At 42.1% G+C, this 23,900-nt stretch overlaps 2 protein-coding genes across 3 annotated transcripts in view; one reads left to right on the top strand and one right to left on the bottom strand.

Moving 5' to 3' along the window:
- Nucleotides 1–2,690, top strand: part of LOC139762427 (dihydrolipoyllysine-residue acetyltransferase component of pyruvate dehydrogenase complex-like) — a 29,583-nt gene extending 26,893 nt beyond the window's left edge. For both annotated transcript variants that reach the window (XM_071687299.1, XM_071687300.1), the window contains exons 7-9: nt 44–228; nt 417–517; nt 2,119–2,690. In XM_071687299.1, the coding sequence (XP_071543400.1) occupies nt 44–228; nt 417–517; nt 2,119–2,300 (468 nt within the window). In that variant the 3' untranslated portion in view covers nt 2,301–2,690. The remainder of the gene's footprint in view (nt 1–43; nt 229–416; nt 518–2,118) is intronic.
- Nucleotides 2,691–3,792: 1,102 nt separating this feature from the next.
- Nucleotides 3,793–23,900, bottom strand: part of N (neurogenic locus Notch protein) — a 152,447-nt gene continuing 132,339 nt past the window's right edge. Inside the window, exons 7-12 of the mRNA XM_071687298.1 lie at nt 22,385–22,596; nt 21,989–22,119; nt 11,411–15,650; nt 11,141–11,264; nt 10,033–10,278; nt 3,793–8,934 (exon numbers count right to left, since the gene is read on the bottom strand). Coding sequence (XP_071543399.1) covers nt 7,510–8,934; nt 10,033–10,278; nt 11,141–11,264; nt 11,411–15,650; nt 21,989–22,119; nt 22,385–22,596 — 6,378 coding nt within the window. The 3' untranslated portion in view covers nt 3,793–7,509. The remainder of the gene's footprint in view (nt 8,935–10,032; nt 10,279–11,140; nt 11,265–11,410; nt 15,651–21,988; nt 22,120–22,384; nt 22,597–23,900) is intronic.

Genomic DNA, 23,900 nt, shown 5'->3' with positions numbered 1-23,900 from the left:
TCATAATTGTGTATTATACCAAATTACTTTCTTGCTATTTTAGCTTGTGATGGCCAACCAGGTAGATATTAGTGTTGCAGTGGCAACACCTGCTGGACTTATAACCCCGATAGTTCATGGAGCTGACATTTTAGGAGTTGAAGACATTGCCATCAAAGTACGTGATCTTGCTGGCCGGGCACGAGAAAACAAGTTGAAGTTAGATGAATTCCAAGGTGGAACTTTTACGTAAGTTAGTCATGTAAACCTTTGGCATAAATCCAAATACAATGAACTAAGGGGTGGAAAGATTATAATTTTGTAGAATTGTATTATTCATGCTCATTAGTAATATGATTTTTGAATTTTTAGTTGCATTGCTCAAAACTTATTTTTATCATGGTGGTTCTGTACTTTCATTAGTATTTGGATTGCAGGATCTCAAATTTGGGAATGTTTGGAATTACGGAGTTTACTGCTATCATCAACCCTCCACAGTGTGGCATCTTGGCTGTAGGTGGAGGTAGAAAAACATTAGGTAAGTTCATGTTCATTTGTATGAAGAATTGCATTTGCTTTATTATGCCTTTGGAATCTAATGAGTTATTTAAGGTGAATCATGCAAGCTGATGGTAAAGGAGGAGAGTGATGCTACTGTTCCATTTCCTGAAAACATTCCATACACAAGTGATGACACTTTTCATCAGTATATCATTTCCTGAAAACATTCCATACACAAGTGATGACACTTTTCATCAGTATATTTTTATAAATGTCTGTTTATTTCTCTGAAGCCCATTCCCTTTAAAAACTCCCTAAAGGGGGAGGCCACAGCAAGAGGGTCTAAATAACTGATGAACTCCAGTGCTGCTTATTATCTTTTAGAGCCTCACCCTTAACAGGCTGCTGGCAGAGGGCAACAATGAACTTAATAACTCTCCTATGTCTTTTTCATGATACACATCCCCCTTTAAAATTTGATGCACCCACTTAACTTTTGCAGTTGCCTTTTATTCCCATGAAATTAGAAATAACTACCTATTGATTATGCCACATACTTATGTTTTACTGATGAATAATCATGAAAACATCTTTATATGCCATACCCTCCCATAACATATTCACAGTCCAATCCTCTCCACTATGTAATGAATGCTTGAAGAAGCTCTCCTTGTATACTATACAATCCCTTAACATATTCATGGTTCTTTCTCCACTTTGTACAAGGGCATTTTCATTTAGACATTTATTGTTAGCATTATCATGAAAATGTGATAGTGCAACCACAAAAGATCCATTGATCCTGTGCGTCTCTCAGTTTGATCTTTGATATTACCACTCTCCTCTACCAGCCATAGAGACTTGATCAACTCCTGTGAGGTAAGCAAGGCTTTGGCAAATACCTACCATAATATTGCTTGACAAATACAAGCTTTGAAATTAATGAAAAAAAATCATGATACCAGCTCACAGATGAAGGAACTTTCAAAAATACAGCAAATAATTAGTAATACTAAATGGTTAAATTGTCCCGATATTAATGTAGTGGAAAAAAAATGGAGTATTTCTAGATTACAGTTGATGGTTACACACTTTTTCATGGGACTTTCATTGTCTGTGGCACCACTGCCGTGCCCCAATGTTAGTAGTGTTCACTGTCTTACTCCAGTTTCCTGTAGTTTAGGATTGGCCAATCCAATAAATAATGTATTTTTCAAAAACTAGGAATGTCATGAATTATAAGAATAAAGTAATGGTTTTCATAACTGTTTGTGCATTTAATCATGCATGAGAAACAAATTGAAATTCCTTTGGCGCTCTTAGGATTGACCAATGTGTTATTCTGCTAAAACTAGAATGGTTATTTTATTTCAGTATAGAAAAAAAAAAATGATTTATATAGCTTTTGCACCTTCCCTTAGATTTAAAAAATTATATTGCTGTAATTTACTTAATAGAAAAGCAACAAAAAAAGAAGTCAGTTGCACATCAAAAAGATTGAAGTGCTCTTGTATGTTGTGAACAATTTGTATAGTAAATGCAAACTTTAAAATTATCTTATAAATCATCTGAGAGATTACAGTTATCACATCATTCAGAGTAATGCTGAGGTTATGACATAATTATCATCTCTTTCAGACGAGTGTGGTACAGCAATATCATACATGAGTGTCACTCTGTCCTATGACCGTTCTGCAATTGACGATGACTCAGCAGCCATTTTCTTAGACACACTTAAGCAGATCTTGGAGGACCCTAACACCATGATTCTTGGAGCCTACCCTACAGAAGTCAGTCATCCCTTGGCAGCACTCTTATAAAACTATATTTCAGATGGTAAATCATGTTGGACTTTGTATAATACTAAGAGCAATCCAGTAATTTGCTTCTTTGTTATGGGGAATATTTAGGTAATTAAAGGAAATTAGGAAAAAATTTTCCTGGGTGATTTCAAGAAGTCTAGAACAGGAATGGGTGTGGATCATCAAGACTAACCAGTTAAGGAAAATATAAACTTAAATTGTTTTTATCATTATTTTTTTTTCAAGACTTATGGATATTAATGGTGCACTATTCACCCACTATTCACAGTCATTTGCATACACCTGAATATTGTCACGTTTACTATCCTGTATTGTATGGCCAGACTTTAGATCATTATTGATGTATATATTGTAAAGAGATAAATTACTGAATATAATTATACATAATTGCATTTTTTACAATCTTGTTAAGTCTGCTGAGTTTGTAGCCATATGTTTTATATGCCTCTTTACACTTGATGTAAAACATATTCATTTTTTTATTTTGCTTTGTCGCTGTCTCCCGCGTTAGCGGGGTAGCGCAAGGAAACAGACGAAAGAATGGCCCAACCCACCCACATACACATGTATATACATACACGTCCACACACGTAAATATACATACCTATACATCTCAACGTATACATATATATACACACACAGACATATACATATATACACATGTACATAATTCACTCTGTCTGCCTTTATTCATTCCCATCGCCACCTCGCCACACATGAAATAACAACCCCCTCCCCCCTAATGTGTGCGAGGTAGCGCTAGGAAAAGACAAATAAAGGCCCCATTTGTTCACATTCAGTCTCTAGCTGTCATGTAATAATGCACCGAAACCACAGCTCCCTTCCCACATCCAGGCCCCACAGAACATATCCGCACATTTACTCATAAATGCCCTCCCAAATTAAACCCCTCAGTATTCTTCCACTTACATCTAGGCTTTTCCTACACCCCATATAATTGCGTTTGTCAGTCATTCCACATCCTCTTTCTACTTAAACCCAGATAATCTCATGATTCCATCTTTTACTATAGAAGCCACTCATTTTTATACTATATCTTTTTCGTATTTTCTCTGCTCATCTAGTTACATGTGTCTCACCACGTCATATCTCCTCTCGTAGCTGTGTTCATAATCACTAAAAATTACCCATCTTACAATCCACTTTCATTTGTATCAGTTTGGAGCTCATGAGCAATTCCCAAACTATTCTTTTCCATTACTTTTGAGCATCGTTTCACTCAGAGCCAGAACATCTAGGTTCCTTTCCTTAAACAAACTACCCATCTCTCCTTTCTCTTCAACATGGTTACATACACATACATTCCTACCCAAGCCTGAGCTGCTGAAGAGGAGCTTTTCTTGCTTGGCTCCTTTTTCTTTTCCATCTTATAGAAGCTGATTACATACTAACATTGGAAAACATGAGGCAATTCTGAAAAATTATGCAATAAAACAAATAGTAGCTCTACAGAAATGAAACCACAATATACAAAATCAAGTATTTATTTATAAATTTTACTTGTATTCTCACATTTGGACAAAATGCTAACATTCATACAAACACACTCAAAACACCCATCAGTGGGGGTTTTACAGGTGTGGGCATGGTTGACCAATATTCAGAGTATTAATGCATTAAGTTATAAGAATTTCTTTTGTATAAATGCACTTAATAATTTACTTATTAACTAGTCAGGTCATGTACACATTCAATTCAATTTCAGTACTTTATTCCTTGATAGAGGAACGGGATCCTAGTGCTGTCACTAGGTACCTGCTATACACACACAGTGTATATATATATATATATATATATATATATATATATATATATATATATATATATATATATATCAGAGACTCTCCCTGTTTGTGGATACACTGCAAGTGAAAGTTACATGTGGTAAGGCTGTATTATGTTGAAAAACAGCACAATCACATGAAAGAGCTTCTTATGCCAAGGTAGTCTATTTCCCTGCCACTGGAAGTAACATGGCCTAGAAGCTGCAGGAGCCCTATCAAAGAAAGGGTTCCTGTTAATAATAAAAAAAAAAGATTCAGCCTGCTTCTAGGGATGTCTTATGTCACAAGCCACTATACCTGGCACCAAGAAAATATCCCATAGTGTCAGCTTCCCACATAATAAGAAAGGGGAAGATAAGGTCCTGGTATTCACACTTATATGCCTTCAAATTATTCATTGGCTGAGTAGTGATCTGAACTGTTAGCTGCAGAAAAAAGTACTGGAACAGTAATCTGATGGAACTGATGACTATAAAGATGGATTAAGCTGTGAAAGTCATGAGACATACTATGAGCCAACTGGGAATGGTATGCCAAATTTAAATATCTGTACAGCAATATTACTTACAATATTTTTTAGCTCCATATTTCCTATTAACTGGGGCGAAGTTTTTAAAAAAAATTTCGGATATGCCTTGTTAAGAAATTTCAGATATGCCTTCATCAGCAGGGTCCATGATCATTTCTAATTGCTTGATGGGGTGAAATGTCACGTTTGAGCTGTTTTTCCTCCTATAAAATATAAGCAAATATGAAAGACATATTTATCCTTCAATCACTAACACAGGTAATTTATGAACAGTCTGATTGCAAACTGTTTCCAGTAATACAATGTAACAAGTAAAATTGAAATATCATGATGTAACTATCAACTTGTATAGTCTATGTGCCAGCTTGTGCCTAAATCTAAATAATATCGAGAAGTAGCGAAAAAAAGTGCAGTAAAGTGTGATGCAGTAAGTCGCACATATGTCATCCCTTACAATAAAGCGTTGTAACAATTTAATTGGTATGACTCTTTGACTTTTCACTTGTGGTGTAACCTTGAGCAGGTGGAGTCCAGTAATTTGTATTTTATTCTATTTCACTTATAACCTTAAGACCAATTTCTATCAAAGATTCATGGTGTTACCCAGTACCTTTCTAAAGGCTCCTGCAGCCCAAGGCTGCATTCCTTACACTAGCAGGGAAATGAAGACTCCTTTGGAATGACAGGTTCTTTGATGAGACTGTACTCCTAGTGATACAGTCTTGCCAAAGGTGAATTTTTGTTCACAGAGTAACTTCGAAAAAGCAGAATCCTTTAAGACCATATGAGTCTGGTAATATATATGTATATATTTTTTTCACACATATTCACCATTTCCCACATTAGTGAGGTAGTGCTAAGAACAGAGGATTGAGCCTAAGAGAGAAAATCCTTCCTTGGCCCCCCTTCTCTGTTCCTTTTTTTTTGGAAGAGTAAAAACTTGAGGGCAGGATTTCCAGCCCCTGCCCTCCCTCCCCTTTTAGTTGCCTTTTATGAAATATAGGGAATACGTGTGAAGTATTCTTTCTCCCCTATCCCATGTCAGCGAGGTAGCGCCAGGAAACAAACGAAGAATGGCCCATACAAACATAATTATTATTATTATTATTTTGCTTTGTTGCTGTCTCTCGCGTTAGCGAGGTAGTGCAAGGAAACAGACGAAAGAATGGCCCAACCCACCCACATACACATGTATATACATACACGTCCACACATGCAAATATATATATATATATATATATATATATATATATATATATATATACATACATAGGCGTAATATTCATACTTGCCTTCATCCATTCCTGGTGCTACCCTGCCCCACATGAGACAGCATCGCTACCAACAGACAATAAAAGGCCACATTCGTTCACACTCATTCTTGAGCTGTCATGTATTTGCCATACAGCCTTTGGCTAAAGGAGCCTTTAGAAAGGTCCTGGGTAACACCAAGACTCTCAAAGAAACTGGTCTTGGGGGGCCAAGTGATATTCTCTCTTAAGGCTCAGTCCTGTTCTTAATGTTACCTCACTAATGCGGGAAATGGCGAATATGTATAAAAAAAAATATGTATATGATGATCCCATGACCCCTCTCTTCAGCAAGGACAATGTGGACTGGTTTAAGTGAGAAGTTCTTTGACAGGAGAACAAGAAAAACTGATGATGATATAGGCTTACCAAAGGTGACTTCAATGGCGGTGTAACCACAAGCAACAAGAGTTTGCCTGCCTATGGATATATTGTTAATGTAAAGTGATTTTCGGTGAGGCTGTATTATCATCTATTAATGAAAGGGAGTACAATCTCATTGAAGATCTTCTCACTCCAAAGGAGTCTCATCTTCCTGCTACTGGAAGTAGTGAAACTTTGAAGCTGTAGGTCTTGGAGGACAGTAACACCATGACTCTTTCAAGAAAGGGGTTCTGAGTCAATTATATATATATCACACATACACACAAACATACATGAGTGGAGTCACTTTGGTCACAGACTGCCCACACCCTGTCTCTTTATAACAAATGCTTACAAATACAGAAAACAAAGTATTGAGTACTATAATACAATGGGGCACTTTTCCACAGAAAAGCACCGTTTTTTTTTTGTTGGTTTACATTTGTTCATGTCTTGCGCTCAAACACAATACTCTATATAAACTGGAAATTTAAAAAATTATCAAATATTTTACACAAACCTTTTGTTCATATGGATATGAAGACATAAAAATATAATTTAAAAATATCCTAAAGAGATCGGTTTGCAAAGCTTCTATGGTATTACTGACGTAGCATTTCTCTATAAACAAATTAAACGAAGACATGGTCATAAAATTCACATACAAAATAACGTATCACATTTAACGTGGTCACTGATAATGAACACTGCCTAAACTGAGAAGAGTCACTGTGATGAGTTATGTGCATAAGCGCCCTCCCTGTAAGGAACCCCATGATGTCAGTATTCATAATGCCAAAAAAATGTGGGTTATATGAAGTCACAGAAAGGTTATACAGCAATACTAATTTAGAAATGCACATTTTGTGATCAGGGTGTCGCTAGTGAGCACAGCTATCACAGAGAGACCCATGAAAGACACTCCTCCTTACCTCACCACTACAACTATATTGCAAACTGTTCCACGTGAACACTGTACACACAACGGTCCATGCCGTATTTCACTTGGCCTACAAAACCTGAAGGTCCATAGATAGTTGATTGTACTCATTTGCACACTAAGTACAGCAGGGTAGTTATTTAGCACGGTATGTACACAGCAGGGCAAAATCAGCCCAGATAGATATGGTACAAGCAGCACTGCACACTGGTGCAGCACTGTACACTGGAGGACTATTGGCACATAATAGAATCAAAATCTAGATGTAGATTGAGCCCTGTGACGGTAGTCCAAGAGGTTGTGGGGGTCCCTGCTGCTGCTGCTGCTGCTGCTGCTGTTGTTGTTGTTGTTGTTGTTGTTGTTGCTGTTGCTGCTGCTGTTGTTGCTGTTGTTGTTGCTGCTGCTGCTGGGCCCCAGGGAAAATTTGATGGTGAGGGGGTAACCCTGGTGGACCTAAAGGGGATCTCACCCCTTCAGACCAATCACTCTGGCTTCGAGGTGATGCAGAGGACCACTGACCTGGGGACTCTGGGGATGGTGTGGGAAATGCATCATGTGTTGTTGGAGCCACATTATGTTGTGGTGTTGCTTCAACCCCTGAATGCTGTGATGGAGGGGTTGGATAGTGTGGATAGAACCCACTACCCCCTTGTTGTTGCTGTTTTTGTTGCTGCTGATGTGGCTGCTTCTGCTGCTGACCTTGGAGACTATAACTAGCAGCACTTCCACTTGGGAATTCAAATCCTGATGTAGCAGTTGCATGTCTTAATGCAGCCATGTGTGTAGGAGAAGTGGGTAGGGCAGGTCGCATCTTACCAGGGGAAGTGACAAGTACTGATGCATGTGGTGATTGCACATGCTGTGGTGATGAATGGGGTGGAGTCAAATGTTGTGGTGGAGAAACAGTCTGACTCTGTGGGGAGAAAGAGGCTGGCATTGACTGCTGCCGCTGGTGAATCACATGACCCTGATGATGATTTCCCATCATGTTTGAGAAGCTGAAAGGATTATTATCATGATCACCAATTTGTGGTAAGTTATTCATTGATACTGCAGCCTTCACACACTCTTCATATGGAGGTGGCTGTGTTACTGCCACCTCTGTAAAGTGCGGGTTTAGTCCACCCATACCTCCAGAAAACATGCCAGTCTCAAAAGGACTGCTGCCAGCTTCAAATACTCCATGTGGTGATCCTAATGAGTTTAGAGGTGATGATTGTGTTTGGGACTCAACACTAGGCACTCCAGTAACTTCACGTTTCTTTTTAACACTGGAACTACGCTTCAAAGAAGTTGTTGCATCTGGGCTTACAGGAGTATTTACAGATCCCCCTGGTAGTGGCATGACTGATGATTTTGGCCGGCGAGCCTTAGCCTTTGGCTGAGTATTAGTCCTATGAGCAGGTTGTGGGGTAAGCTGCTGGGACATTAATGCATTCTGAGGTTGCTGGTTATGCTGCGGTGGCATCAGATGAGAAGTAGTAACTACTTGAGCCATCTGAGGTGAGCGAGGGTGATGTTCACGAAGCAACCGTACAATATCATGATGCAGTCGTTCATTAGCAACATCTTCAGGAAGCCTCTCCATATTATCTGTTATATCTCTGTTGGCAAAGTGATCCAACAGCACTTTACAGGCTTCATAGCTTCCTTCTCTAGCAGCAAGGAACAATGGTGTCTCATCCTAAAAAGATAATTTATTTATTAATTATGACACAAAGAAGTGTGTATATATATATATCTATGTTTACAGACAACAACTATGCATTTTGAGGACTGACAGAACAGCCCATACTATCATTTGGCTTGGAAAGAATATTAAAAAACAAAAATTGCTTCAATATTGAGATAAATATCAATTACAAGTGATGCATAACACTAATCAAATCATGAAATGATGAACATGTACGAAAAAAATATGTATCCACTTTGCAAACACAGACCTCTTCCTCTTGCAAAGCATAAGGAGTGGATAATATATAAAACTGAGGTAGACAGTTGTGTGTGTGTGGCAGGTGTGAACTGAAGAAAGTGTGCAGTGTAGAGCAAGAAGAAAATTGAGGAGAATGTGGTTTGTATCTACAACCTGTAGAGAGTAAAGAGGGGGATGGAATGAAGAAATCTTTAAAAACAGCAATGGAGTAATAAAATTAGTAAAGAATCTGACATATTTTTAAATATCATAATCTTAATATGCCACATTACAAAAACTTCATATATCTACATCCATATGGCTGATAAGATCCTACGGAATGGAAATGAAGAAATCTTTAAAAATGGCAAAGCAGCACTATTAAGCAATCACTTTGTATCAATACACAACACCTGAATAAAATCAGTACAGCATAAGGCAGTAGATACAGCTGTAAGCATTTGTTACCTTAACAAGCCAAACATCCAAAATATTCTTGTTTCTGAAAACACACTCCTGATATGATTCTAGTTAAGTCTTCTACCCGCTCTGGGGGTCTAAATAGTTTGAGCAAAGTTGTGATGTTCATCTATCACTTGTAACCTAAGTAATGCTCCATGTATTCAGTTCAGTAGTTTAACCCAAGAGCTTAGTTTATATTCTTTTGTCTCAAGATTAGTAACAGATGGTTAGTTCATCTATCAAAATCTTGTTAAGATACTCCTAGGTAGGTTGGTGACAGACAAATTGAAACAAAGCAATTTTCATGCAACTTTTGACTTGATTTCCTGGACTGTAAGAACATGAACAAGAGCAATAGTGAATGGTCATGAACTCTGAAAAACTATGCAGTCATAAATATAGACTTACTCTGTTGTTCTGTGCATCACGGTTGGCACCATGAGCTAGAAGTATCTGTACAGCTTCTACATTGTTAACAGAAGCTGCCCAGTGTAGAGCAGTTTTGCCTAAATCATCAGCAGCATTTATGTCAGCATCAGCATTTATAAGATCCTCTACCATGCCTTCAATAGCAAGGCGTGCTGCTAGGATCAGTGGAGTGGTCCCATCATTTGTCTTGGCATTCAGGTCTGTTGATCGATTTCGTAACAAGATCTGAAAGTAAGATACAAATGATGCAAATTTTTGTTAATGTTTCTCCAGCCATTGGGTGCATTTTTCTCATTTTGCAAATAATACCAAGCCTTATCTGATTCTGTATTTTTCTGCATTATTTATTCTTTTTGAATCCTAACAACACTTGACTTTGTCATATTAATTCTTTATCAATAAACAGTCAATATGCTTTATCTTAACATGCAACAGAAAAATGAAAGCTTATAAACAGTTATTCATTCCAATTCTTTTATCCACTTTATTACTTTCCAAGCTTTGAAGAGGAGATACCTCCCACATTAAAATGTATGCTTTGTATAGGGTTTATGACCTAAGACTGACTGGCATTAAACACTAGCTAATAATGCTTGCAAACTTCATCCAGCCATGCATCTCATGAGCTGAATTTGAGAGAACCAGATGATCTCAATGGTATTAGTACACTTTTACCATAAAACTGTTTTAGCTGACATATAAAATGAATTCAAATTACCATGAAATAGCTGGTACACAGTTATCAGAGAGTTGTCATTAAAATTATTTGCAGCATAAGTAAGGGGCTTACAAGAAATTATAGTTAATTCTACACTTCACCCTTCATGGTAGTTCAAACTCCACCTGCCCCATCAGCATCAACCACAAGCATGGTCATCAACCAGCCCTGCCCTATGGCAAAATCTCATCAGAGGTACTCCTTATTCCCTCTGTTTCTGACTCATACACCTTCATAATTAGTTAATCATGTAATATCCAAAATTCTGAGCCCTAAGGATTGGGAAGATTGATTATAAACATCTGAATCTATACAAACAGCATGCAATAAGTATTCACTTATTTACAGTATGATGTGTTTAACACTGACCTGGAAAACACCTTGTGCATCAGCTGCCACTGCAGCATGAAGTGGTGTTCGGCCTGTGGCATCCTGAGCATTAACATCAGCCTTAGCATCTAAGAGTTTCTTGGCAGCATCTGCTCGTGCATACCTAGATAGGGAGAGAGAATTACAATGAGACGGAAAATTCTTAATTTCTAAAGAAAACAGATAATGCATCACTTATTTCAGGTACACTACATAAACAGCTAATGGAATATTAGTATTACTTACTGAGATGAGTCATGATTTACAAACCTGGCTGCAAGATGAAGAGATGTTTCTCCAGTGCGATCCATCTTGGCATTAAGCTTGGCCCCCTGCTCAATAAGTTCTTGGATGACTGCTGCTGATCCATCTTTGTCATCCTCATCAGTATGGCTCTCCAAGCCACCACCACGGAAAGATGCAATCATTAATGGAGTAAGACCCATGGGTCCTCTTGGGTCTACTTCTCCAGCAATGCCACGCTGTTCTTCAGGTTCTGCCTGGGGTGGGGTCAATGCTAGCAAATCAGGGTTCTTAATGTCTGCAGCATCAAGATGCTGTTGTGTCCAAACCCGTGGATCATTAGCATCATCATAGTCAGTGAGATTAGTTTGATCTGAATATCCTGCTTCATGCCGAGAACGTTTACTGGGTGGATGTTCACTGTCGTCATCAGACCAATCGCTTAATGGCCCTGGGATGGGCAAACCTCGACCAATGCCATCATCACCTGTATCTGCAAGATGATGTACAGATGCCCCTTTGCTAAAGCTGCGCATCTCTTGGCCATCTGGCTTTCTTCTTGTAGGCTCTGCACTTGCACTTGCATTTGTACTATACTTAGGGAAGAAACCCTCTGGAAACCAAGTTATACCTCTTGATCGTTTGCGATTGCTTGTAATTACCATAAATATGATCCCAACTAATACCAAAGTGAATACAATACCGACAATAACATATGTATACGATGGTGGGGGACGTATAGGGTCAATTACATTGACTCCTGATATGGGAATCCCTGCATCACTGCCTAAACGAAGTTTATTTGCAGCCAAAAAATTTGCAATACCAGTTACACTTTCAAAGCATTGGTCTCCTTTTTCACACCTACGTTTGTCAATTTCAAAATACACCAAGAGACCTTGAATACCATCTCTGACATAGGGGTAGATCATCTCTTCACCTGACTGATCACGTTTGATAAGGAGATGTATTCCTATGAGGCTGCTTAGTTTTCTCACAAAAATCTTCTTGGTAGACCGAAAGTCTGCCTCATCAATGTCAACAACTATTTGCAATCCCTCTGACATTATTGAAGGTGGTTCATTTTCACAATCAAGACCATCCCATCCACATTCTCTGACATTGCAACCTTGGTCACAATGGCCATTTTCATAATTTGATGCACAGTAGGCATCATAGACAGGATTACAAGTTCCAACAGGTTTCTGACAATCTAAACCATCAAAAAGACACCCAGCATTGTTACACTGTGTGTTGCATATTCCATCACCAAACACTAGCCAGCAATCAATATCAGCTTGACAAAGAGCCCATGGATCACGGCCCAAAGAGCATTCTAATCCGTCATATTCACAAGCAATACTGCTACATTCAATATCACATTGCAGGTTGTTCTTCTTTTCATGGCACCGATGGAGTTTACACTTCTCTCGTTCAAGAGTAATATTAATTCCAATTCCACCTCTAAAGGAAAGGTCATTTATTTCACACCGTTGTCCATTCCACTGAGGAGGGCAATTGCATTCATAGTATGTTATTTTATCACGGCATTTACCATTATTTTTACATGGGTTTGGATTGCACTGGTTGAATTGACCATATCGTGGAACGCACTCAATTCCCTGTTCGTATGGCCTGCATATTTCACCTGGACCACATGGATCTGAAGCACAATCATCTATTGGAAATTCACAAGATCTGCCAGTGAAACCCTCAGGGCAATGACATGAGTAATCTCTATCAGTATTGCTGCAACCTCCACCATTCTGACATGGTGATTCTGCACAGAAATCTCGTTTGCTTTCACAAAGGGGTCCCATGTATCCTGGCCTGCAGTTACATCGATAGTCATTTATCAGCTGAACACAATCTGCAGTTCCTTCTTTGGCACATGGGAAAGACAGGCACTCATTTACATCACCTTCACATCTTGTACCAACAAAACCGGGTCTACAGCGACATGTAAATCCACCTACCTTATCTATACATGTTCCACCATTATGGCAAGCACCTTCGTAACAGTCATTGGTGTTAATCTCACAAAGTTTACCAAGAGTACCATGAGGGCATGAGCACTGGAATGCATTCACCTGATCATGACACACACCGCCATTCTGGCAAGGGTTGTTAGGCTTACAATCATCAACATTATATTCACAATTTGAACCTTGAAAGCCTGGACGACATGAACAGGAGTAAGTACCTATGTGATCATTGCAGGTTGCACCATTCATACAGGGCTGGGAGTCGCATTCTTTTATTTCATGCTGGCAGTAAGAACCTGTATAGCCAACACTACAAACACACCGATGAGTATTGCCAATGTCTTGACATTTGCCATCATGAAGACAAAGCTTTGCGGGAATAACACCCTTACTAGCTGCTGCAGTGGCACAAGAAACCATCTCCACATCACATAACAGTCCTGTCCATCCAGGTGGGCATTCACACTTATATCGGTTCTCTGTTTGCTTGCATACACCATTATTAAAGCATGGTGAGGCAGAACACCAGTCCACCAGACGTTCACATCGTTGTCCTGTATAGCCATAAGGACAATGGCATGTAAAGAATCCTACATGGTCACTGCAAGTGCCACCATTTTTGCAAGGATTTGAGTGGCACTCATTAATGCGATGTTGACAATGTGAACCAGTGAATCCTGATAGACACTCGCATGTGTAGTTGTTTATACCATCGATACAGCTACCATTGTTCATACAAGAGGTTTCAGTACAATCTTCATCATTAATTTCGCAGTTAGTTCCAGAAAATCCTAAGGGACAACTGCATGTGTATGAGTTTACATAGTCATTACAAGTGGCTCCATTTTGGCATGGGTTTGAATCACATTCATTAAGATCATGTGTACAATTGGTTCCACCAAAACCATCAACACATAAACAAGTATATTCTCCTATTCCATCAAGGCAGGTTCCACCATTAAGACAAGGTTCTTGTGCACAGTCGTTTGTATTGATGGTACATTCACGGCCCTCATACCCAACTGAACACTGACATGAGTATGAACCATTTGTATTTTGACAAGTGGCACCATTTTTGCAGGGTGAAGGTGACACATTACACTCGTTTATATCCTCATCACAAAGACGACCAGTATAGCCGAGCTCACACTCGCAAGTGAAATCCAGAAAATTAGCTGTGGGTGTACAGTGAGCACCATTCCGACATTTGTTAGGTGAGCATGGATCCATCCGCACCTCACAGTTCTGTCCCGTGTGGGGAAGTTCACAAATGCACTTGTAGGAATTTACTAGATCAATGCACTTCCCACCATTCCTACAAGGTCTACTTTGACAATCATCAATGTTTGCTTCACAATTCCGACCAGAGTAACCAGGTGGGCAAGAGCAACTGTATGCATTAAGAGCATCAAGACAATTACCTCCATGCTGACAAGGATTAGACTGGCATTCATCAATCTCATGCTCACACCGGTGGCCAGTAAATCCTGGTGGGCACTTGCAATTAAATCGATTAACATCATCATAACAGGTGCCACCATTAAGACATGGGTCACTTGCACACTCATTGACGTTTGAAAGACAGCGGGCATCATAGTAACCAGAAGGACATTGGCAGCGAAACCCGTCCACTTCATCTATACATAAGCCACCATTAGCACATGGCTGAGACAAACAATCGTCAATGTTAGTTTCACAGTGTCTCCCAGTGTACCCAGCTGAACATTCACACTTGTACTCATTGATGCCATCTTTGCATGTGGCACCATTTCGACATGGGTTATTGAAGCATTCATTAATGTTATATTCACAATTAATACCAGCAGTTCCATTCGGGCATAAACAACTGTAGTTATTGATGAGATTCTTGCAGGTGCCTCCGTGTTGGCAAGGGGTTGACATACACTCGTCTATTTCTGTCTGGCAGAGCAGACCAGTATAGCCTGGATGACACATACAAGTGAAGGAATTATTTCCATCTACACAAGATCCGTGACGACAAGGGGAAGAAAGGCAGTCATCAATGTTGGTCTCACAATTAGTTCCTGTGAATCCAGGACTACAGTGGCAGCTGTAGCCAGCAACACGGTCCTGGCAAGTGCCTCCATGCTGACAAGGCTCGGACTCGCAATCATCAATGTTAATATGGCACTGTCGCCCAGTGAAACCTTGTGTGCAGCTGCATCGATATTCATTTATGAGGTCACTACATATTCCATTATTCAGGCATGGACGTGAAGCACACTCATCAACATCTTCTTCACAATGCTGCCCTGTGTATCCTGAAACAACAAAGAAATTACTTCAACTGGTAGGTTACTGTGCTCATAACAATAATAAAAAAAATATAAGGTTAAACTAGCATGATGAACAATCTACTTAGTATGACAGTATCAAAGCAGCATATGTCCTATACTGACAAACACTAGTGTACATACACTGGCACAAAATGATGATAAAGGAATAAACAACCCCAATGAAAAAATGCAGAGACAGAGGCTGGCTGAATAGATGACACTGATTTGGCGCTATCGTTAATCCAAACAATTAGGCAGTGACCTGATGCCAAAATCAATAGGAACCTACCTTCCCTCCAAGGGAAGGAAACACATCCGGTAGAACTGGAGTTAAGGATACAAACACGAAATCGTCTACGAGTACGGCAGTCACCTTGACCTTTGATCTTTTTACCTCAAAATGAAAGGGAACCACTCTTGCCCTTGGGAAAACACTCATGCTAAGTATTGCTGAAATCATCCCCATTAAAATACAGGGTAACAGTGACTACATACTAAATTTAGATAAATGAAGACGACAGGTTTTGAAGTCGTCTTGCAGACACTGAATTGTGAACGGCTGGAATAACCCAGTACTGCGATCTAATGAAACAATAAGGTTTAATATATGTATATATATATATATATATATATATATATATATATATATATATATATATATATATATATATATATATATATCAAAGCATGAGCGATTTCGGATTGTCACCTACTGCATTCAGAAGTTTTACACAAACTATCAAAGCCGATAACAGAAGTGGGCATATCATTGTACTACACAGAATATTAAAAGTCTGATCATGAATCAACTCTCGTTTTCTGGCCGTAATCAGGAAAGAGTTAAGTAATGGAAAACCTATCCCTTCAAAACAAAGTAGCCAAACATTCCTTTGTTTCTTATGAATATCAATATCAGCCCGCAGTACTCTGCCCCCTACCCTAGTGTTCTTACGCTGCATTTCACGTGCACTGTGGTCTACCGACGCAAACTCAATAATCCTGACTTGGACAGACGCATCTACGTGCAACTTTACGTTACAAGCTTCTGAGGTACGTAAAACAGTAAGGAATCTTAAAGTTACCAAACCCCAGCCTACAATACTGTTCCGGTAAACACTGAAAAAAAGCAGTCTTTACGGTGTTATACGAAAGTTGCCATCCTCGCAGTACCGCGCGAGTTCGTCGTGGAGGCGAAGATGGTAAGGGTGGGTATGAGATGAGCTGACTCAGCGTGGGGAACCTTAGTGTCCCAGGCATCTAGGTTAGATTCGCGTGCCTGAGAAAGTGTGGCCGCGGGCTACCCGGAGATGCCAGTGCGGGGCTTCATTTGCCCCTAAACATTAACGAACTGAGCGAATATCTTTTAGGTCACAGGACGGTCGAAGGTGAACGATAATGTACTGAAGCGACTCCACAATATGAACAGTTCGCAAGGGACAGCGGCCAGTTCTGTTCCGCCAATTATAGGATGAACAAAGGATCTCGCGAGGCGATATGCCACCTGATGTCCTCTGTATGATGGCACACAACTCACACAGTCTCTGCTCTCTGAAACGGCTTTAAATTCTTGTCATTCGCCTCTGAACAATCGAATTTTAATAATATACAATGCCCTCCCGAAAGCCGTGAATAAACCTTGTTACGCATGCAAAGCACACGAACATTACATACACACACCCATACATTATATATATATATATATATATATATATATATATAAACGTTCAGTATGTGGATGGGCGATGATGGCGTGCCCTGCCACCCGCAGGTGCCCCATCTGCCAGCAACCCACAACATCTCTGCAGCCTGTATGACCCCGACACTACAGTATACTGTGAGCTCCCACCGCCTCTTCACAGCTACCTTCATAACCATGTACCCTTAATAGCATACAAATGGGACTACAGTATGACAAGTATCTGCCCCCCAGCACAAGACGTGACAAACAAGATAACGAGAGGAATCGAAGGTCTGTTTGGTCTCCGAATGTTACAGAATATATATAGACGACTGAAAATTTTTAGTCAAGCATGAATGATTTCCCTCGTGTCGCTTTTTCTGTGGCCATTGTTAGCAGTAAGAGTATGTCATGCACTCACTGCTGAAATACCAACATGGTCGAGTTTCTCCTCGCCAGACGACTGCAGTAGCATATACGGCCAGGGGTCCTGGAGTGTTTGTGTGTGCGCCAGCCATGTCCTAGGTGTTGTGGTGAGGGTGTAAATGCAAAGTTAGAGGTTGCAGCACAGACGCCACTGCCTTCCTACACTGTTCTGGGAGCCTCATCTTCATTAATCACTATTCAGCACACTGCTGCTCCCATAGTACTGGCATTTATATCTACGCTGTCATAAATATATTACTAACAGCACACCATTCTTATGTACACCTTTAAGAGAAGTCCTTAAAATATGGTTTTACAAATATTCTCGCACTTCGCTTTCACACCGTCAACACACCAGTACGACTATAACAAAGTACCCATCTCCGCCACCGAGTGTAGGACACATGGCAGTTGACCCTGAATAACCTTCACAGATACGATATCAGAATCACGTATTTATATAACTTACAAACTACTACATTACAACAAACGAACACATCCGAAAGAAGTGTGTCGTGCATGAAATGAGACTGTGGCGACCATTCTGGAGTTAGGCGTTGTCAATCTGCTCGTGCCATGGAAGGACACTTCATTTTCTAGACTCTGGTAAGCTACCTAACATCAGGCTGTTTTATTTACGGTCAAATAATAAACATACGCACGTAGGCACTCCGGTAGAGCACCACTGAAGCCTCACTGCTTAACATGCGGTGGTGAAGTCTCCTCACCACATTATACTAATGTCTCCACACCACGCGTCACGATGGCTCCCTCAGGAACTTATTATATACCGGGAGAGCCCGATCCCTACATGCGATCACCACAAAACTTCGAAGGCTCCCCCTTCACCGAATTCCAGGGTGTTTATCACGTACTGGAATGTCCACCACATGCCCGAGTAGCCTGCTAAGCGCATACTGTGATGACCCTTTACCGGGATGAAGACCGACCCCCCTCACTAAAAGGGGGTGCTCCCTCGCTAGCAGTACAATACCCAGCTCAACCTGTGTTGGTGCTTTGTCACCTAGGGTTGGAATCCCCCCACCCACCCACTGTTACAGCGTGCTCTGACGTCGTCTCAAAAGACGTTCGAATCTTTCCGTGCCACAAGATGGAATAGCCCCTAATTACGGGCCACGCTGCCTCTAAACCACGCCCTGGGCTGTCCCACCTCCTCACCATAAGCTCACGTTTCCTCACCGTGACATGATGTGAACCGTTGACAAACGTATGAAAAAAAAAAATGTGTACTTCCTCTTGTACTGTCCGTGGATATCTAAGTCTAGCAGCTTAAAAATCATACGCCAAATAAGAGAGACAGCCTTTGAACAGCCAACTGCTCCAGAGCAGGCAGAAAAATATACACGTTGGGCATAATGTGCCGAGATGAATACAACACTGCAAGGTAACAGAGTGCTGATCTAGTGGCCATCCTCTCTACGTATATAAGGTGGGGGCAGATAGAATCTGAAGTTCCCATACAATGTTATCCTCGGGGAAAGCGTTGTTATTATCCTGGCAACCGTGGGGAAAAGCTCAAAGCCTTTGGCCTGGATATATACTAAAAAAAAGGGTACAGTTTACCAAAATGGCGATTGTTCCGTTGTACGCTTCGGTGTCTAAGGCAACCCGTTCTGGCGGCCACTAGTTATCTGAAAAAGAACATCCTAGCCGTGGCTGCGAGGGTGACGTGAGCACAGAACACGGGCATATCCACACATAAAGATACTGGCTCCTGGGAGTCCATGCCTTTCCAGGGGTAAACTTGGTTAACCGTTAACCCGCATTAGAGAAGAGCTCTTAGTATTTTGTGGCGGAGCCTTACCCCATGCTGGGGTGGAGCCTTAACACGCGTGAGTGGAGCTTTACACATGCTAGGGTGGTCCTCTTGCATGCTGAAGGATCAAGCCACGAACAAGTCGTCACAGATGCTACACATTACAGATGAGGCAAGCCTCTAGCTAGCAGTGAGGTCCTTACTAGATGCATAGGCGTGCCATCACCATGCGTCAGACTGGGCCTCTGTTAGGTGCTTGGGTTTGTCGTCGTGTGTCAGACTGGGGCCTTACTTTGCACGAGGTACAAAAAGGGCCCTCATTTGGACCCTCGGGGTGTTCCCTCACCACGTCTAATCGAGTGATAGGGTTACCACCCATCACGCGTTGTGACGGCCCTTCACCACTTCAGGCGGTGATTTCATAACGTGATGGGACGGAGTTTGGCAACTGGCTGAGGTGAAGACCATGTTCTGGCGGCCCTGAACAGATGCTTGGGTGTGCTTTCATGATCGTGAGGCAGAGCCACCTCACCACGTGCAGGGCGGAGCATCCTGGGGTGAGGTATTGTCACGTACTGGGGTGCAGCCTCATCACGTGCTGGGGTGTCCTTTCCCTCCACGCAGGCAGAGAGAGAGAGAGAGAGAGAGAGAGAGAGAGAGAGAGAGAGAGAGAGAGAGAGAGAGAGAGAGAGAGAGAGAGAGTCGCGACACACAAGGGTAAGGCCCCCTCGGTGCAGCCAGCCACAATGTGTTGGGGGTTCTAAGGTGTCCCTCACCCCCCATGCTTGGTTGACCGCCTTTCCAAGAGCTGAGGTGACCTCTTACCATAAGCCGCCGGGGGTGCTCTAACCCCACGCTGGGGTGGCTACCCTAATCACGAGCTACGGTGCTCCTCACCCCACCTTAACGCACATCCTGTACCACTCAATGTGATGAGAAATCAAGTCACCAAGACTTAAAAAACAAACAAGCAACTTTCGAGAAGCCACATCAGTGTAATATACCACTGGCGAGAGCGCTGCAGGAAAATGAGAAAACGAGAGAAGTGTTGGGGAGAGGCGGACAAGGGAGAGGTGTGGTGGGGAGGGTAGTCACGACTTGCCCCGCCTAACTGGCAGTAACAACATGGCTCATCACCCACCCAGCCCTCCGCCATCCTCAGCCCGCGCGGCTATCCCCATCCACACACACACACACACACACGTAAACACCAAAGTGAGTCTTACTCTCACCACTACGAGCATCCGCACGACACCCTTTGTACTCTGTACATACAAAGCGTCCACTCAAAATAAACTAACGCGCACACATTCTCAAGAGTTTACACGTACATAATGTTTGAAGGCCATTATGTGCATTAATATAAAAGGCAACACATTTAGTATTAATATTAGTAATAATAATAATAATAATAATAATAATGATAATATCTTCCGAGGCCCAATAAAATCCTGTGCAGTACAACAACGTTGGAGGGAGGTGCATGCTCCCGGCATGGTCCATTACACGCTGTGAATCTTCACCGTGTGACCCCCCTGGCCTCTCCCTGTGACTAATCATATTTCACGTCCATGTAAACATGCATTCACATGGCCAATCCTGTACTCGCGATGAAATCTAAACAACAGTGTTCAAGCTTCCGACCAATCAAAACTTAAAAGTGGAGTCTGCCTGGCCTAAAGCTAGCGGGGTGCGGGTTAAGTGACGAATAATTGGCTAGGCCCCGAGGCGGGTGCGAGGAGGATGTGGGACGGAGGCGGGCGGAATGGTTACCACGTACGTACTAACGGACACCTCCTCACTGGATGACGGGGATAAGGATGGAGTCTTAAGCTCCCAGTCTACAGATGTTACAGACTCAATCGACTCGCTTTCGTCATATGATATGGCTTGAACCCCACATGAGAGGGGTACGGAATCAGACGCACTTTCGTCAGTTGGACCATTACACCGTCGTTAAGACCAAGACACTGCAGATCATTAGGCAGGGTACAGGGCAGTGATCCGTCATTCATCACTGGTGGTAGGAGAGGCCCTGTGCTGGGGTGGCTTGCGGGTACTACGGCGGTGGAGGGCAGGCCAAGCCTTCCCTCTCCTTATGTAAGTTGTCTTACCTGCTGTGTCCGGTCACCGTTCAGGTAAACCCACATTCATTCGGTACCGCCATTTGTGAAGGTAAGTGTGAGGCACAAACTGATGAGTGTTTCTCGTACTTCTCTTTGGACTCGGGTATAAAGTTCAATCATTTCGGTTCTCAAGCGACTAAATAACATAACAAATTCTGGTTTGCACACCTACCCGCAACCAAATCAACTCGGCTTCTTTGTAATACGTAGGGAGGTGAGAGCTGGAGTGGCGAGGTAAGTACAAAGATGTACCTGGGAGAGTGACGGTGGTGGTGGTGGTGGTGAGGGATTGGTAGCTGGGCGGAATTGAACTTACCTGGCATACATACACAACGGAAGGCGCCGCGCTCGTCCAGACAGGTGCCCTGGTTGTGGCACGGGTTACTCTCACACTCGTTAATGTTGATCTCGCATCGGGGACCAGTGAAACCCTTCGAGCAGTCACATCTGTCACAAAAATAAATAAGAAAATAATCCCGAGTTGGGTCAACTGTCAAGTGGGTATAACGTTAAATCAACCTCTTAAAACACGACATGTATGACTTCTGAGCACGATGGTATGCAGACCCCCTGGGTAAGACGGCCTGACGCGAAAAGGTCACGTCAAAGGATAAGGCCACCTTCACCAAGGGTCGTACTGTGTGAAGTCATGAGGGTTGATGAGTACAATGAGGCTATATGAGCAGGTGCAGTGAGTGAGGAAGGAACCAACCTGAATGATCCTGGTGTGTTGACACAGGTGCCGTTGTGCTCGCAGGGAAGGCCCTCCTGGCACTCGTCGATGTCCTGCGTGCAGTCGACGCCCTTGTATCCCGGCGGACACGTACAGATGTAGCCGCCGTCGATGGGGGAGGTGTCGCACATGGATCCGGGATGGCATGGGTTGCTGGCACACGCGTCGTCGAGGTGACACAGCAGCCCAGTCTGTGGCATACGGACGTAAAATGTCAATCACTGTCATCTGTGTGTGTTTCTGACTATATAACTGCATCCATCACACTTTCCCTGAACACCTGGCAGCGCCTCCACCGAAGGCCTTATACCTGAACATCTGGCAGTGCCTCCACCTTCCTCTTAACACCCGGCAGTGCCTACACATCCCTTTCCTTTAACAAGTGGTAGTGTCTGCCTTTTTTCCCTTCAGCATCAAGTAGCGCCAAAACCCCTATGACAAGTTCATACCAACACCTACCTCCCCTTTAACAACAGGTAGCGCCCTGACCTACTTCCCCTTTAAACAACTGGCAGTGCCTTGACCTGCTTCCCCTTTAACAACTGGTAGTGGGTTCGATTCTCCTATACATCATAACATTCTTCCCACAAGTACTGACGTTGGGTTAGGTTCTGGTTGGTCAAAATAAGTTCCTATTACGAGTGTCGTTCTCAACGGTTACCCGTGTTAAAACACACGCGATGGTCAGTGGGCGGGACAGAGATGGGGGGCGCTCCTTTTAAAGCTGCCCTCCCTGGACATCACGGTCGGCTGGTGGAGGAGGAACCAACGATCACCTTCGTCAGGGAGGGGTCAGAGGCAGAGTTCCCTTACGTCCCTGGCTGCCAGTAATGTTCCACGTCTGCGATACCACTAAGGTTGTAACCGCTCATTTTCTATGACACCTGCATTGTCGTTGTCAAGTACTTTGTACCGACAGTTTGTAGCCCCGATCTCTCACTAGTGTTACATAGGTCATTCTGTACTCACTCCCCTTCTTCACCTATAATGTGGGTATATTTCTAATCTATTCTTTCTATATTTCTAACCTTTATGGAATCTTTATCTCTAATTCTTTTCTATATTTCATGTTTGTTACCTCGCCTGCTATACAAGTTCTCGGAAAAAAAAAAAAAGCTGCGAGGTTCTGCAGCAGTAACCCATCATCACCCTTACTCATCGCTCTGATCTGCGCTATCAGCCAATACCCTGGCCTCCTCTCCACCTTCCTAACCTACAATGACTCCGTCATACTGCCAGAACAACACTCCTCTCTTCCCAGTCTTCATGCATCATCAATTTGCAGTTTAAACTCTTCCTCTCGCTTAACATCACCATTACTTCATCATCCCGTAAATTCTTTCTTAAAACATAATGTAGAGATTCCGTTCTGCCTCCGACAGTGTCGTGATGTGAAGGGGGTTCTACTTAATGACGAGTGGCGATGAATCAACGACCACTGGCCAGGGAAATAACTGGTGTACTGCCTGGTGCCCGAGGAGCGAGGGAAGAGTGA

Source organism: Panulirus ornatus, chromosome 43 (genome assembly GCF_036320965.1).
Source record: "Panulirus ornatus isolate Po-2019 chromosome 43, ASM3632096v1, whole genome shotgun sequence".
Classification (NCBI taxonomy): domain Eukaryota; kingdom Metazoa; phylum Arthropoda; class Malacostraca; order Decapoda; family Palinuridae; genus Panulirus; species Panulirus ornatus.
The sequence above is the reverse complement of the archived record's forward strand: the minus strand, read 5'-3'. Positions and strand labels throughout refer to the sequence as shown.